This window comes from Eleutherodactylus coqui, chromosome 3 (assembly GCF_035609145.1).
Source record: "Eleutherodactylus coqui strain aEleCoq1 chromosome 3, aEleCoq1.hap1, whole genome shotgun sequence".
Lineage (NCBI taxonomy): Eukaryota > Metazoa > Chordata > Amphibia > Anura > Eleutherodactylidae > Eleutherodactylus > Eleutherodactylus coqui.
The window spans coordinates 221,628,721-221,645,629 of NC_089839.1; the positions used below are offsets into that span (position 1 = coordinate 221,628,721).

At 42.2% G+C, this 16,909-nt stretch overlaps 1 protein-coding gene across 3 annotated transcripts in view; it reads right to left on the reverse strand.

Moving 5' to 3' along the window:
* IL5RA (interleukin 5 receptor subunit alpha) overlaps positions 1 to 16,909 on the reverse strand; it is a 104,851-nt gene that overhangs the window by 68,177 nt on the left and 19,765 nt on the right. For 2 of the 3 annotated variants that reach the window (XM_066596951.1, XM_066596953.1), the window contains exon 2: positions 7,302 to 7,362. In XM_066596951.1, the coding sequence (XP_066453048.1) occupies positions 7,302 to 7,359 (58 nt within the window). In that variant the 5' untranslated portion in view covers positions 7,360 to 7,362. Of the gene's footprint in view, positions 1 to 7,301; positions 7,363 to 15,740; positions 15,857 to 16,909 lie in introns of all 3 variants that reach the window. The other variant, XM_066596952.1, reaches the window with a different exon arrangement.

The following is a 16,909-nucleotide window of genomic DNA, read 5'->3' on the forward strand; positions in this document are numbered from 1 at the left end:
TTGTCTCACCTACGTCAAGGAGAAGACTTTCTGGACTACCAATTGTTCCCAGAGGATCCACCAGATCTACTCATGGACAACTGCCTTTGAGACTTCAAGACTAACTGTATTATACAAAGAACCTTTATTAATCCAATGGATTATTTAAGAGTTTGATTTATTGTAACATTCACAAGTTCACCAAGTTTTGTGCCCTGAAAGACTTCCCAGTGTGTTCTCCAAGTTCTGTAACGTTCAAGCTTTGCACCTCAAGAGACTACTTGATGAGTTATACAAGCTATTATTACTGTTTTTGTGTTTTATGCTCATCCTCACTTTAACCTCTTTCAGAGAGGCTTGATTGAGAACCCCGCACTACTGCATCATGGATTCTGGTTTTCTATGATCATACTTATGGACTCATACCTATCCTGATGGTAAGGCAGCAACCTTCCCAAAAGGTTTGTCAAGAAAAGAAAACTACTGTCTTTTATTGCATGCTTTTCATTTACAGGTTCTACATGCACATATGGACTTTTGCACAAGACTATGTGCACTATAACTACAAGTTGTGTGACTGTTGCCTTTCTAATGAATTCCTCTCCTAACAGGTTGCCTACTCTACAGTGCATTTCTTGAAAAATGTAATTTACTGTTTGCATTTATATTTATGCATATTCTGTTTGTCTGTGGGGAGAAGAGCAATGTAGGTGCCCCATAGCTAGCTGGGACCTAAGTTTAAGTCTTATCCCAACATATTTCTAAAAAAAATTGCAAGTACACTAAAACTCTGAAATTTTGTGCTGTCACACACTTAGGTACACCTATCCACCCCTCACAGCTCAGTACTGCGAAAGGCGGATGTGGTTTTAAGTAGGGGGAAACTGTAGTGGCCTGGAGGGTCCTCCAGAATAGTCACATCAACTTTTGTCCTGTCACATCTGTCTATGCGCTTCTCTTAGGCATAGAAGGTGCCGCACGTCAGAGAAACCCTGTTTCTCCCCTTCCTAAGCTGTGAGCTTAGTGTTGGAAAATAGCTGGTTACCTATTGGCTGTTTGTCACGACCCCACTGATTGGCGGGTGAGTCCAGGATGGGAAACCCTAACAAGATTCCCCATGCAGAGTGGGCCTGGAGGAGAAGAAAAAACAGGAACAAGATGAGGAAGGAGAGGAGGAGTTAGGAGGAGAGAAGTCGGAGGAGAAGGAGTGTGTAGCAAGACGTGGTCAGAGAGGAGGAGTGTTAGCAGTTTAGCCATGTGAGCAGTATCTTCAACAAGTCAGCAAGGGTAGCGAGGTCCCTTTCCGCTCCCTTGTCAGGCCTGCAGTGAGGAGATTAGAGTTGGAGGCCAGCGTTCCATGAAACAGTGAGTTTAACTACCCTTTGAATTGAAAGCCAGGATTAGTTCAGCGGCCATCTTTACCTTTCATCCAACAACTGCATTTTACACTTCCAGTAAGCCCACCAGCTAAACAAAACTGAGTAACCTCTGGGAGAATAGAGAGAGAGAGCGATAAAGCATCGTGGTGTGTAAAGTGCAAAAATCTACTGTTTTAACGTGATATACCACTGTATCATTGTCGGCTCTGCTACATTGTTGTTGCTGCAAAGTTCAACTGAATTTCATTTGTTATCACTAAAGCTTCAGTAAACCTGCCTGCTCCCAGTTTACTAAAACAAGCTACTGGACTAGTCTCAAGTTATTCCGCCTTCATTAGACTTGTGAGTTACGATTGGAGTATTGGTGTCACCCATAACAAAACAATTGTTAATTTCAGACGTATCCTTATATGTTATTATTGCCACTGTGCAACAGCTAAGCAGAGCACCGTTGTCGCCACTGTCAGGAGGGATTACAGAGACAACCGTGATAACCATTTTATAATCCCTGTAGTCTCACCCAATTTGGAGCACTCAGCTCGTCCGTTGCAATTCCACCAGCAGAATAGTGAGTGCAGCGCTGGAGTGTAATACAAGATGTAACTCAGGAGCAGTACAAGATAAGTAATGTAGGTACATAGTGACTCCACCAGCAGAATAGTGAGTGCAGCTCTGGAGTATAATACAGGATGTAACTCAGGATCAGTACAGGATAAGTAATGTATGTACTCAGTGATTCCACCAGCAGAATAGTGAGTGCAGCTCTGGAGTATAATACAGGATGTAACTCAGGATCAGTACAGGATAAGTAATGTATGTACTCAGTGATTCCACCAGCAGAACAGTGAGTGCAGCTCTGGAGTATAATACAGGATGTAACTCAGGATCAGTACGGGATACGTAATGTATGTACACAGTGACTCCACAAGCAGAATAGTGAGTGCAGCTCTGGAGTATAATATAGGATGTAACTCAGGATCAGTACAGGATAAGTAATGTATGTACACAGTGACTCCACAAGCAGAATAGTGAGCGAAGCTCTGGAGTATAATACAAGATGTAACTCAGGATCAGTACAGGATAAGTAATGTATGTATACAGTGACTCCACCAGCAGAATAGTGAGTGCAGTTCTGGAGTATAATACAGGATGTAACTCAGGATCAGTACAGGATAAGTAATGTATGTACACAGTGACTCCACAAGCAGAATAGTGAACGCAGCTCTGGAGTATATGTATATATTCATCTTTATGAGTATACGTGAAAAAACATAATATGTACATCTCACACAGAGCTTAGTGTTTTGATTCCACTGTGGATTCTTAATAAAGGTTCTGTGGATTATACAAAGAACCTTTATTAATCCAATGGATTATTTAAGAGTTTGATTTATTGTAATGTTCACAAGTTCACCAAGTCTTGTGCCCTGGAAGACTTCCCAGTGTGTTCTCCAAGTTCTGTAACGTTCAAGCTTTGCCCCTCAAGAGACTACTTGATGAGTTACACAAGTTATTATTATTACTGTTTTTGTGTTTTATGCTCAACCTCACTTTAACCATGGATTTATGACACATAATAGCTTTATATTAGCTTTATGAGACGTGCACCTCATGTCTTCAACATGTACTCACAAATAATGATTGTTTTTAGCTTTCCTCTGGTGCTGGAGTACACCTACTGTTTTTGGTCTTGCATTACATCTTCGCCCACAAAGCATCATCCTCTGTGCATCATGCCCTACCCGGTTCTTCCATGTGCCCTACGGCTGTGGGCTGATTGATAAATCCCCTGTAGTTTTATGTATCGCATTTCAGGAATGGATGAGTGTAATATAAAGTCCTTGGGACGAGGGACATTTCTGTGAAAACAACCAGGCGCTCTGCTCTTCATTATGAGTCATTGTTCATCACCTCAAACCGCAGTGTAACTTACCGAGACCCTGCGCTCGATTTCAGCTTCCTTCCCAGAACTTCAAAGAATTTCACCTAGAACTGTCTCTACCTAGAAGTTACAATCTGGACGCATCTAATCACCGCTGCCCACAAGCCTCATGCCGGCTCTATCTCTCCATGTAGATTGAAATAGAAGAGACCAAAGAAAAGTAATACACAATTTACTTGCGAGTGCGATGCAATGTTTTTTCCGTCCTATAAGGAGTAACGATTCTTAAGCAGTCGCCCAAAAATAGATATGCAGCCCTTTTTTCAATCTTGTACTATCGGTGAGAGTGAAAACAGCTCATATAAATGAACCCATTGAAAGACATATCACAATCGGACAGTACTCGCACGGGAAAAATTGGTTATTTTGATGCACCCTAAGGGCTCCTTCACGGGAATATGCGTTTTTGCGCATGGCTCAGCACGTCGTATTTGTACCGTGAACGGGTCTATTTTATGCACGTTTCAGCATATTTCAATGTACTCTTTGCGTCTGCAGGGCATATTTATTTGCGCGCAGCAGATGAACACGCCCCAATTTAAATGCTTATCTAGCCTAATTAGTTCCAGATGTGTTCTTTTACCTGCAGAATTGTTAAACGCATTGCCCATCTCCTCACATATTGTGTGCACATTTGCACCCCACCATAGGCTTCTATGGACACCTTTCTTGTGCAAATGTGCACAAAAGTAGAGCATGCTGTTTGTTTTATTGTGCATACTAAATGCGCATGCAAAAAAAAGGAAGTGTCAACTTAAGGCCCATTTACACGAGCCGATGAGCCCTCAAAGATCACTCAAACGACAGTTTGAGTGACTGCTTTGAGCGATCATTTTGCATAAACTATTAAGTAGCTACTCTGCTACCTAAGAGCAATTAAGTGTGCAAATGAAGCCTTCCCTAAAAGCAAATAATAGCCCCAGGGGTCTTATCTGTGTTCAGATTCTTTGTTCTCCAGCGGGAAACAATGCTATCAGCACGAACCAGAGGAGAACTGCTGATAAGGCTGAAGGACGATTTTTAGGTTGGATTGAATTCAACGATCAGCTAACAGTGCATGAAAAGTGCACGATGGCCGTGCTTTTAGACACAGCGATTATCGCGAAAACAATCGCCTTTTAACATATTAAAATCAAGGGGGTTTATTCTTTCTGTATTGTGTGAGCAAATGTAGAACACCCAAAACACTCACAAATATGTCTTTGTGAAGAAGCACTTAGAAGGCATTGGGCACTTGGGCACGTTCCTCCAATTGCTATATTGACGCAATGCACATGGGAAAAAAAAATAACCCATTGATTTCAGTATGTCTATTCACATGAGCATTTTTCTCTCGCACTGGGATAGTTTGAAATTGAAGAATCAAATTTCAAAATGGGGTCATTTGTGGGGGTTCTCCATCGTTTTGGCCGCTGAAGGGCTCTACATGCGTTCAATTAAGCCTAAATCACCTTCCAGCAAAATGTCTATTCTGAAAGTTATCGGCTGCTCCTTTAGTTTTTGGCCCCGTTGTGCATACAACATAAGATTAGGGCCACAATGGGCATTTCTGAACACAAGACAAACAGGGGTATCCATTTTAGGCCTTAGTCAGACGGGCGTTTTTTCGCGCGATTTGCGCATCGCATGTCGCATGCGCATGCGCAAATCGCGTGACCGGAGGCGAAAAATCGCCAGAAAAATCTGCACCTAGCCGCGTTTATCGTCGCTGCAAAACACCCGTCTGACCGGAGAAAAATCGCCGTGCGCATCAAAATGCGCATGAAACTTAGACTGACCGGCGAACAAAAAGATTTTGGTGCGCACATAAAACGCCGAACGCAGATAGGCACGATCTGCGAATTGTCGTGTCCTATAATTTATCGCATATCCGCATAAAAAGCGGACATGTGACCGATACCATAGCGAACCATTGGTTCTATATATGCGCGAATCGCATGCGCATTGCGCGAAAAAACGCCCGTCTGACTAAGGCCTTAGGGTGCAAATGCTCATTTTCATGTGCACTATCGAAAAAAACTGTCTTTAAATTAACATATTTGCAAAAATATGACATTTTAATTTTTTCTCCTTTAAATTGCATTAAAAAATGTGGGGTCAAAATACTTATGACAACCTTCAGTGAATCTCTTCAAGGGTGTATTTTCTTTACAGTGGGGTCATTTGTGGGGGTATCTTTCATCTATGAGTCTTTGCAATCTAACCAAAATGTTCCTCGTAATAATTAATGTTAAATTTGTACGTCTCTTAAATGGTTAAAAAATAAAAAAGTTTTTCAAATGTGTTTCCATAATAAAGTAAACAGATGGAAATATATATCTCATCTAAAATGTGTATGGTATGTTAGCACATATTTGACATATCTTAGTTGAGAATGTGAAAAAAATGACAATTTTTTCCAAATTTTCCCAATTTTGGGACTTTTACTAAATGTACACAAATTGTAGTGCATTTTTACCTGCAAATGAAGTAAAATATGTGGAGAAAAGACAATGCCGGAATTACTCGGATATGCAAAACCCTTACGGAGTTATTATATGTTAAAGGGAAAGATGTCAGATTCCCAAAATTTGGCCTAGGGTGCAAACAGGTTTGGTCACTAAGGGGTTAAAGGGGTTGTCTCGCGGCAGCAAGTGGGGTTCAGCACTTCTGTATGGCCATATTAATGCACTTTGTAATATACATTGTGCATTAAATATGAGCCATACAGAAGTTATTCACTTACCTGCTCCGTTGCTAGCGTCCCCGTTGCCATGGTTCCGTCTAACTTCGGTGTCTTCTTGCTTTTTTAGACGCGCTTGCGCAGATGCATCTTCTCCCTTCGGCTGGTCTTGGAAGCATCGGCGTTTTGGCTCCGCCCCCTTGTACGCATCATCGCGTAGCTCCGCCCCATGACGTGTGCCGGTTCCAGCCTCCTGATTGGCTGGAATCGGCACATGACGGGGGCGGAGCTACGCGATGACGCGAAAAGGGGGCGGAGCCAAAACGCCGATGCTTCCAAGACCAGCCGAAGGGAGAAGATCCATCTGCGCAAGCACGTCTAAAAAAGCAAGAAGACACCGAAGTTACACGGAACCATGGCAACGGGGACGCTAGCAACGGAGCAGGTAAGTGAATAACTTCTGTATGGCTCATATTTAATGCACGATGTATATTACAAAGTGCATTAATATGGCCATACAGAAGTGTATAGACCCACTTGCTTTCGCGAGACAACCCCTTTAAGGCTGAGCTCACTTGCTCACTCAGCAGTTTTTGCACATGTAATATGCAGTAGCAAAATCCCATAGACTCTAATTATGCACTATCTTGGTGTGTATTACGTATGCTTACATGCCAAGATAGTGTATGGGGATTGGATACTCATGTTATTGTGTACTTGCTCACAAGAGATACATGCATGGCACCCCGGATACTAAAAATATGCTAATAAATAAAAACAGTAGCATGATACGAAATAAAAACAATATTAATAACAATAATATACTAATAACAACATAGAAAAATATCGGTATTGAAATTCTATTATTTGTGCTCTTATTACTGGCAGTCTATTGGGATTAGTGTATTACTAGTTGCTAATATTATACACTCACTACATTGTATTTCATGCTATAATAATATCTTCCTAATTTTTGCCTATAATGAAACAGAAAACTGCAATATGAAATACATATAATAGCTGTTTCCATATTATTCTATAATTCTATTATACTATCTATATGATACTATTCTATAGGAAATAACTATTTTCTTATTATATATGTTGCTATTGTTGTTTTTGCTTAACTGATTGTTGCTTTTCTTTTTTTGTGTTTAGCAATTTTTTTGCCTGTTTGTTTTTTACAAGACGTCTCCCCACTTATAATAAGATAATACTGACCCACTGACTACATAGATGTTAAATATAGATCATATCACATAATGTACAAATATGTCCAACATATACGTAGATATCATACACGATGCAAAGTGCCTCCATAGACCTGCGCACAACTTACCATGGGCAAACACCTGGAAATATGACAAGAGTAAGAGAAGAATGGCGGCTCCAGACATGACCTGCGGAGGAGAAAAGCCAGAGCTGTCACTATGAAATTAGATGTCTTATTTATATACCTAGAAGGACGCCCCAACTACAATCTGTGTGCGGTTTGTAGGGAAGTGAAACCATCTACACAACTACAAAGAGCTGCTACAACACAGATACACTTAGATCTTAGATACACTTAGATCTTAGATACACAGATACACTTAGATGCACATATACTGACACAGATACTTGATGATGGTATAGATGATATTCTTCAGTAGTCTGCCATCACCTTGGTATCAGCTTTGATATTAGTAGCTAGCTTTTGACTCCAGGCTTTCTCTCTACCAATATCTTGAGGAAACATTTCTACCGGTTTTGTAGGAGTTCTCCTATATGCAGAGGACTTATTAGCGGCTTGTTCTCAGGGGTTCCCCAAGCCTTTATACTGCCTGAGGAAAAAAGTGAAATGGCGCCCCCCTCCGCAAAAGAAAAAAACAAAACACTCATTTTACAGGCATTGAAAATGCCAATACACAAGATACCCAACCCATATTTGAATCATTGAGACTTACTTGAAGTGACAGAGTAATAGTGGCTCAATAAGTAAGTGCCCACCTCAGTGGCTCGAATAGTAATAGTGACTCCACTAATGACCCCAGTAGTAATACTGAGCACGTTAGTGGCCCCAGAAGTAATAGCACCCCATTAGTGGCCCCAGTAGTAATAGCGCTCCTATTAGGGGCCAGAAGTTTGGAAAAGTGTAAATGTTGTTCCTAAATTCAAAAAAGGGAAGCAGGTGGATCCAGGAAACTACAAGCCCGTGAGCCGGACTTTTATACCAGAAAAGATCTTTGAACAAATTATTAAACAGCAGGTATGCAAGTACTTGAGAATGGAGTAATAAACCAGAGTCAGCATGGGTTTGTAACAAACAACTCATGTCAGGCAAATCTTATTTCCTTCTACAGTATGACAGAATCACTGACTGGGTTGATCAGGGAAATGCAGTAGATATAGTATAGCTCAACTTTAGTAAAGCATTTGACAAAGTATCTCATACCATCCTTATTGAAAAAATGACCAAATATGGGATCAACAAGGCAACTGATCATACTAAAAAAGTAGTCAGAAATTGCTGCACATCCAATTGGAAGAATGTCTCAAGCGGGGTACCCCAAGGCTCTGTCCTAGGCCCAGTGTTGTTAATTTTTATAAATTAACTAGATGAGTGAATTGAGAAGAAACTGATCAAATTTGCTGACTACACAAAGCTAGGGGGGGTAGCTAACATTAGAGGAGAGAGAAGATTCAAAAGATCTAGACAAGCTTGCACAGTGGGCAGCAACTAACAGAATGGTATTTAACAGGGAGAAATGCAACATCCTACATCTGGGCAAGAAAAATTAAAAAAGCACATACAGAATGGGAGAAACTGGACTAAGCCACAGCACATGTAAAAAGACTTGTGTATACTAAAAGATCACACTGAACATGAATCAATATTGTGATGCAGCAGCAAATAAGGCAAACACAATTCTGGGATGTATTAAGAGAAGCATAGAGTCTAGATCATGTGAGATAATTACCCCCCTCTACCCTTCCTTAGTCAGACCTCATTAGGAATATTGTGTCCAGTTCTGGGCACCCCACTTTAAAAATACATAGACAAACTGGAGAAAGTTCAAAGAAGAGTTACCAACATGGTGAACGGTCTGCAAATCATGTCCTATGAGGAACGGTTAAAGGATCTGAGAATATTTAGCTTGCAAAAAAGAAGGCTGAGAGGAGACTTAATAGCGGTCTACAATTATCTGAAGGGCTGTCACCGTGCAGAGGGAACAGCCATATTCTCATTTGTACAAGGAAAGACTTGAAGCAATGGGATGAAACTGAAAGGGAGGAGACACAGATTAGATATTAAAAAAAACTTTCTGACAGTGAGGGTAATCAATGAGTGGAACAGGTTACCACGGGAGGTGGTGAGTTCTCCTTCAATAGAAGTGTTCAAACAAAGGCTGGACAGACATCTGTCTGGGATGATTTAGTGAATCCTGCACTCAGCAGGGGATGCCAAACTGAAAAGAACAGTTTGGGGCTTTTTTAGATGGATCAATTAAATGGATTCGCTCAATATGGAAACAATAACATCTGTGTGCATCAGTTTGTGTCTTTTTGCATCCATCTTAACGGATCTATTTTTTTTTATGGAATTTTTTTCTAGTTTCTTTCTGAGCATGTGCAGAAGAAAAAAATAACAAATAACAGATATAAATGAAAGGCTTTCCATTCACATCTATTCTCCATTGACAACCATGTGAAAGAAAACAGAAGGCTGCTTTCCATCCGGTTTCTTTTTTTTGGAAAATAGTGCAGCAGATTACATTTTTGTTTCCACGAAGAAGAAAAAAAGAAATCTGACGAAATGGACATGAATGAGACAAACACAGAGATCTAAAAGCCCAGTGAAATCAAGTCAGTGGGAAATGAAACAAAGTGTTGGTTTCAACACTTCTTAGTCTTGATGACAAAACAGAAGAACATAAACTGTGAATACGGATTTGAGCTGAGGCTCAGGTCTAGGTTAGTTAGGTGACTGTGGAGGTTGGTTCATCTCATGGAGCTGCTACTACTGTAGTTTCCTTCATAGACTGATGGATGCAGAATACTACTGTAGTCATGCTTGTTACAGGTGTACCATCAATTCTGAACAGCAAAGAGACCCTACCCTCACTGCCACCATCACAGTCTTGCCTAATGGTGGGAAGCAGACATCATCCACTTTTCTCCTCTGAATCTCACAAAAGCTGCAGAAATTGGAACCAAGAATCTCAAATTTGGATGACTCAGATCAAACAACTGGTCTTACGTCTATCCACTGTGTCCCTGAGGCCAGCTTCACATGGCCATGTTGTAACACCCTGTAATACAGACATGTTGCAGATGACATGACAACATACATCATCGGTATGTCATCACTGCTGGATCTGTATTAGACCAATAGAATATAATACCAATGAATGCAAATATGAAAGCAAAAATGGACAAAAGTAGCGCAGGTTACATTTTTAAAACATGGCCATGAAAAATATGGCCATATGAACAGATATATTGACAGGAACAGACGAATACAACGCTGGCGCTCCAACCAATGTGTCCGAATGCACAACTCGCCGTTCCTTAGCAGGGATGGGCTATAACAGCAGATGACCAGTTCCAGACCCATTTAAAGCAGTGAGACAATTGGGCAAAAGAGCGCAGAAACTGCACCACTGAGCAGCGGAAAAGCATCACCTGGTCAGATGGATCCAGATTTCTGTTGCCCCGTGCTGATGGGAGGTCAGAATTTAGCACAAGCAGCATGAATTGATGACCCCTTCCTGTCAGCTGATCAGAACATGTCAGCACCCCTATCTAATCCGCAGCAGCTACAAGAAGCTTCCTGTCCGCAGGGGCCGATATTCCTGCAGAACGATTTCATCACCTGGTGAAATCTACACCACCCGGAATTACTGCGGTTCTGAAGGCCAAATAAGTCCAACGCGCTACCAAATGGGGGTCTAATAAAGAGGCCGTTCAATATTTATGTGTATATGTACACATTGTATATTTATATTATGAAATGTGGACGACTCAGCAGTGCCATACCTTCTATCATTCCTCCGTATCTCGCATTGTATTTCTCCGTCCTTTCTTGCGGTGTGCAGACATGAATTCTGAGATCCTCCGGATATTCTGACATTACAGGTTATTTATGAACAGCAGCTCTGTGTCACATCCTGTTGGCGGCACAAGTCAGTGCACCGCTATATCTTGCTTCTTGCTGTGTATCATGTCATGTTTGTTATATTCATAGGAACCTTCCAGGGATGGATATCAGAAATATCAGCTTATCTGATTACAGCTATGAGCAGGTCACTGGAGCGATGAGTCTAAAGCGAGTACTGGAGCCGCACCGCAAATGTCAACCCCAGGTGTCCCCAAGGCTAGGAGCAGTCAGCATTGCTCAGGCATCTGCATGGTGCACTGTGCTCTGCCGACTACCGCCAGCCACGGCTAGTAGTAGCTCATGCCATAGCTTGGATTCAAGAGACCAAGGGGCAGGGGGTTGCTAACTTACAGCTCAGCCATATGGTGCAGGCAGAGGAGGGGGATTGTACTGCCCAAAAGTTATAATACTCAGCCACTTTGTCAGGTGCCAGCTATAGTGCCACTTTAACAGAGCCTGCCAAAGTGGCTAAACGGACCTAAAGACACAGAAGATTCTGCACCGAAATCTGCAGACTACCTGTGGATTTTGATGCGGAATTGAAAATGCAACAACCTGCCTCCTTCACACGACCGTATGCATTTTTACGTTCCCCCGTACACGCCGTATAGTTACATGAATGAAGATTTGGCACGATCAAATCGCGATCTTTATGCGTGTATTTCATGCCATTCACACGGAGAGCTGCTGCATATAGGCAAAAAAATACGCTGAAGCGTCAAAGAGCAGCGATCAGCAGAAATCCTTAGAATGACCAATAATGCTTAATTCGGGACAGTTGTCTTCTTTTCCCAACATTGTACGCAGGGTAACTCCCTCCCCCTCCCTTTTTTCCAGCTTACATAGAAGTCTATGGGAGCTTGTGGCATATTTTGGCAAAAGATAGGATAAGACTCATCTTTTCACACCATGTATAAAACCTGCGACCAAAAATGGTTGCGTATGTGCTATTTTTCCTGGCAAGATTTCTTTTTGTGGCAAAAAAATTGTTAATCTAAATGGCGTTATTGGCGGTTTTTGGCAGATTTTTTTAAGCAGGAAATACGGTTATCTGAAAAAACCCTGAGCCCTGCATATTTTGGTGTGGAATTCTGCGGCTGCAGATTAGAGTGTGTTCTGCAGGCTATAATTCTGGCCTGTATGACAGTATCCTTAGGGCTCCTTCACGCAGGCATATTTGTTTTTGCGCATGCCTCAGCTCAACATATTTGCACTATTTACGAGGCATTTATGTGCGTGTATTTTACTGTACTTTTTGCGCACGCAGGGCATGTTTATTTAAATGGCTATTTAGCTTAACGAGTTATTTTTTTAGGGAATTGCACCAAGTATTGGGCATCTGTGCGCCCATTGCACACGCATTTGCACACCTCCTATAGACCTCTATAGGGACCCTGGGTGGGCAGATGCGCACAAAATCAGAGCAGGTCCTGTTTTTTTGCACGCACAAAAAGGAAATGAGAAAGCATTGTAATGAACAGATACTATTCTCTGCGTATTGCGCACGTAAATCTGCCACGCACAAAACCGCTTGCAAATACGCCCCCCTGTGATGGAGCCCTTAAGTGTGTGTTGCAGAAATATTCTGCACGTTTGGAAGGTCCCTAAGGCCACCTTCCCACACGCAGTAACCAATGCGAAATTGCAGCTAGCGGAATTGCTGCAGAAATTCTGGACAAGCCATGTGGAGGGAATTTTTTTTTTAAAAATCCAAAAAATATGACATTTGAGAAACGCTGCGGCTTACAAATCTGCAGCATGTCTATGTATGTTGCAGAAACTGTACGTGCGGATTCTCTCTATAGAGATCCATGGGTGACATAAAATCCACAGATAGATTTTAAAGAAATGCACTAAATCTGCTTGAAATTCTTTGTTTGCTGATGTTCGAAAATACAGTTTTCCAGTCTGACCTCCGTGCAGGAACCACCGCATCACATCACGGAAACACAACACGTTCCACGGCGGAAAAAAAACTAAAGTACATGAACAAATTCTGAAAGAAAACGCAGTCAATTCCGCAAAGCTCATTAACTCCGGCCATCTGCAGAAACACAACAGAAATTGTGCAGCAGAATTTCCGCAGCCCAGACACCGTGTGTGAATGCAGCCCAACCGTGCCATCTGCAGAGCCAGCCCTGATTGTACGCCTACTCGTTCTCACGCTTCCCCGCCTGGAGACAGTTTCCATGTAAATCCTCATATAACGGTGCCCACAGCCTGCGTGATAAATGAGACAAACATCTGTAATATTTCCAGTATGAGCTGATGTGGAGAAGTTAGGAAAGGGTTACTCACTTCCGCAAATCCCTGCTGGCCCCATATTGGCAAATGCTGCAGCCACATTCAAGGAAGAGGTGAAAACATTTGCAAGAAATTAAGTTATTTTAATCTGGAGAACTTTCCAGGAGATATTGTCCCAGTGGCGGTGTACATATTACCCACGCTGTAAGATAACCCCCGCCCCGGCCCACATGATACTGAAGAATATAAAGACACAAGATAGAAACCAGTAACTCCGACCACACACCTGCTTACTGTGCGGGAGGGGCAGGGGTGACAATCTGTATACAGAAGGATTACAGCAGATTATTAGTTACAGCCCCCTTTAAAAAAATATGAAATATGTGATCAGTATTTCCCAAATTCCCCAGGATGCATAGCACCGCGTCTGGCCTTCATGGCAGATGATATGGATTGCGGACATATTAAACGTACGAGGTCCTTATTAATACTAATGAACACGCTGTACATTCACGGTGATTTACAGAGAACGGGTAAAAAACAAGCAAAAATGAATTGAAGTTCAGTTATACGTAACTTGTGCCTATATGCTGTACTATATGCGCCTATTCACTGTAGTATATGTGCCTATACACCACACTATAGTTGCTTATAGACAGCACTATAGGTGCCTATACTCCTAACGATATATATCTATACAATGCATATATGTACCTATACACTACACGATATGTGCCCATACACTACATGATATGTGCCTATACACTGCATGATACCGGTATGTGTCTATACACTGCACGATATGTGCCCATACACTGCACGATATGTGCCCATACACTGCTTGATACCAGTATGTGCCCATACACTACACAATATGTGCCTATACACTGCCTATATAGCTGCATACGTCTCACAGACTCGCAATTGAAGTAGGTTTCTGGGACCAAGCTATTGATGAGCTATCATTAGGATAGGTCATTAATATTGGATCAGTGGGGGTCCACTGCTCAGGATTCCCAAAGATCAGCTGATTAAAGAGGCCATGGTGCTGAAGTAAATGCCACGGCCTCTTCTCAGGTCTGTGATGTCTCGTTCATCAGTCATGTGGTCTGAAGGGAGCTCAATGCTTGAACTTTCTCCCCCAGCAACTAAAACTTTTGACATGTCTCTATGATATATCAGAAGTTATAAAACACAGTTGCACTTTAAAAAAAATAATTAAAGGGCTACTCCAGAGATTTATTCAATCATTATGGAGCTATTCTTCAGTACATACATTAAGATGAAATAAACTTTGGTGGGTAGGATTAGATGAACGTTCTTGTCACCTGAGGCCCTAAAAGTTGCTCCCCCCTTGGCCTATAAAGGCTCTTGGAGGCTCCTTATGTGTAATGACCTCTTCTTCCGCTTGTGTAGAGCTTGTTGGCCACTAGACGCCTCTATGACGCAGAGAAGAGATGTCACCCCGTTTCCAGAGTCTGAGAGGGGTGCATTATTACACTGGACTGTTAGGAGGTGTTGGGACCAGTGGATGTGTGAGGACACACAAGTCAACACTGCTCAGGATGCCGTCGACAGACCACCAGTAGAGAGGATTGTCTGATTATCCGGCAAGCACCAGCCGCTCCAACTATTTAGTTGTCCAAACAGTTGATCTGAGGGAGTGGCAGACAAAACAGTAGTGGGAATACTATGAAGAATTTCGTCATTGTTTAGCCACTATTTGGACACTCAACCAGATGTAGGTTGAGTGTCCAAATTCTCCTACAAATACTTATTCTTATAAAATGGGTGCAACTATGGTAGTGGGTGCTTCACGGCTCCTGCAGATTGCTTCAGGAGATATGTGTGATCTAATTAATTGAAATATGACTCTTAGCACTATTATTTAAGTCTTTTCCACTAAACAATCTTTTTCAATCCTCCTAGGCCTTGTGTGCAGCTTATCAGCCTTTCTTTAATTGTATTTTTTGGGCAGCATGACAGGCCCATATGGACAAGGGGATTCCAGTCAGCAGGCTTGGTGTAGAGAAGTATAAGGGTTCTTCAATGGTTCATTGTGTTTATGAAGGTGGTTTCTGTGACTACATTTTTCAGTGAGCCAGCAGTGCTTCTCTTATGTGTCGGTGACAGTACCTTATATTCAATGCACTGTCCTAGTTAATTGCTACTTTATGTTCAAACTTTGTGCTAAAATCCTAAAATGATTAAAGTCTGGGCCTGTCTCTAGTTATGGGACAGTACTCTACTACACACAAGCCAAGAGAACTGTGGACATTCGACTGGATAACACAGTATGGTACTGTCCCTGACTAGCAGGCCTGCTTGCTATCTAACACCAGTTGTCTATGTATGCAGATTCGGTTTTTATAGAGGCCCGTCCTCACTCACAACCTCTGTTCCGTTGTGGGGGTGATGAGGCTTTCGAAGTCCCTCCACTGTCTCTGATCTGGGAGATTATTAAATATGTCCTCCTTTGTGGTGGTCCCTCTGTTGTAGGCTTTGGGAATCTGCAACATAAAATTCTGTAGCAGAGCTCTCAGTAGTCCTTCCTGACGCAGGGTTAGTGCTGGCAGCAGTATACAGTCCACTTGGTCACTCAGTTGTTGCCCCACTCAGGCAGTCACACCAAATCCCCAGCTGCCCTCTACTTGGAGAGTATCAGACATGAAAACTTGCACCAGTTCTGGGGACAGAGTCTCTCTTATCGTGGTAACAAAAAATTCGGCTGTGTAAATAAACGTTCGCGAGGGCGTACATATTTTCACAAATGCATTCGCATCCATGGCCCCTCTCTACACTGGTCTGGTCACATATTGTACTCAAGTCACTCTTCCAGGGTGCTCAGTAATAGAAAGAGCAAGGCATATACTGAATGCCAGTATATCTCACCATGGGTGAAAGAAGGAGTTGTAGTCCAGCACGCACAAGGAGAATAACTGTTCCTTGCTATGATCAGATATTGAGTTAAACATCTAACCAGGTCTGCAAGATGTACTGACCAGGCGCTGCTTATAGTTAGAGGGCTTGGCAGTCTTGTTGGGAGGGGACAGCTTTGCCTGGACAACAAGTTGTCATTGATCATCAAGGACGTGAGCAGCCAGGAAAAGCTTGGCCGGCATCCATGATGACTAATGGCCTCTAGTATTTCTAATATGACTGAAGCACTCAGAAAGGCCTCAAAATTTCTGTTTCCTGCCCTTTGCTAAATAAAGCTGTGGTTGACACTCACCCCCCTTTGTTCACTTAGTAAAGACAAACACATGTCCATGCTTTAATTAATAATGTGGTATGAAAATGAGTGGAGGGGCCGGAGTGAGTTTAGAAGGCGCGCCAAGTCCAGATGAAACAGAAGCATTTGGCCTGATTCCTGTCAACAGTGGCTTCCCATGCCCCGAGCCACCGCAGACGACTGACACGAGCTAAAAGGGCTTAAACATCTGGAGTTTGAGAAATATTTTCTCTTTTTTTTCTTACTGTCGTCAAATTAAAATGTGCATGCGTTGTATATGCTGAACGGCCCCTTTATTAGAGCCTCAGGTTCTTTATTAGAACACTAAGTC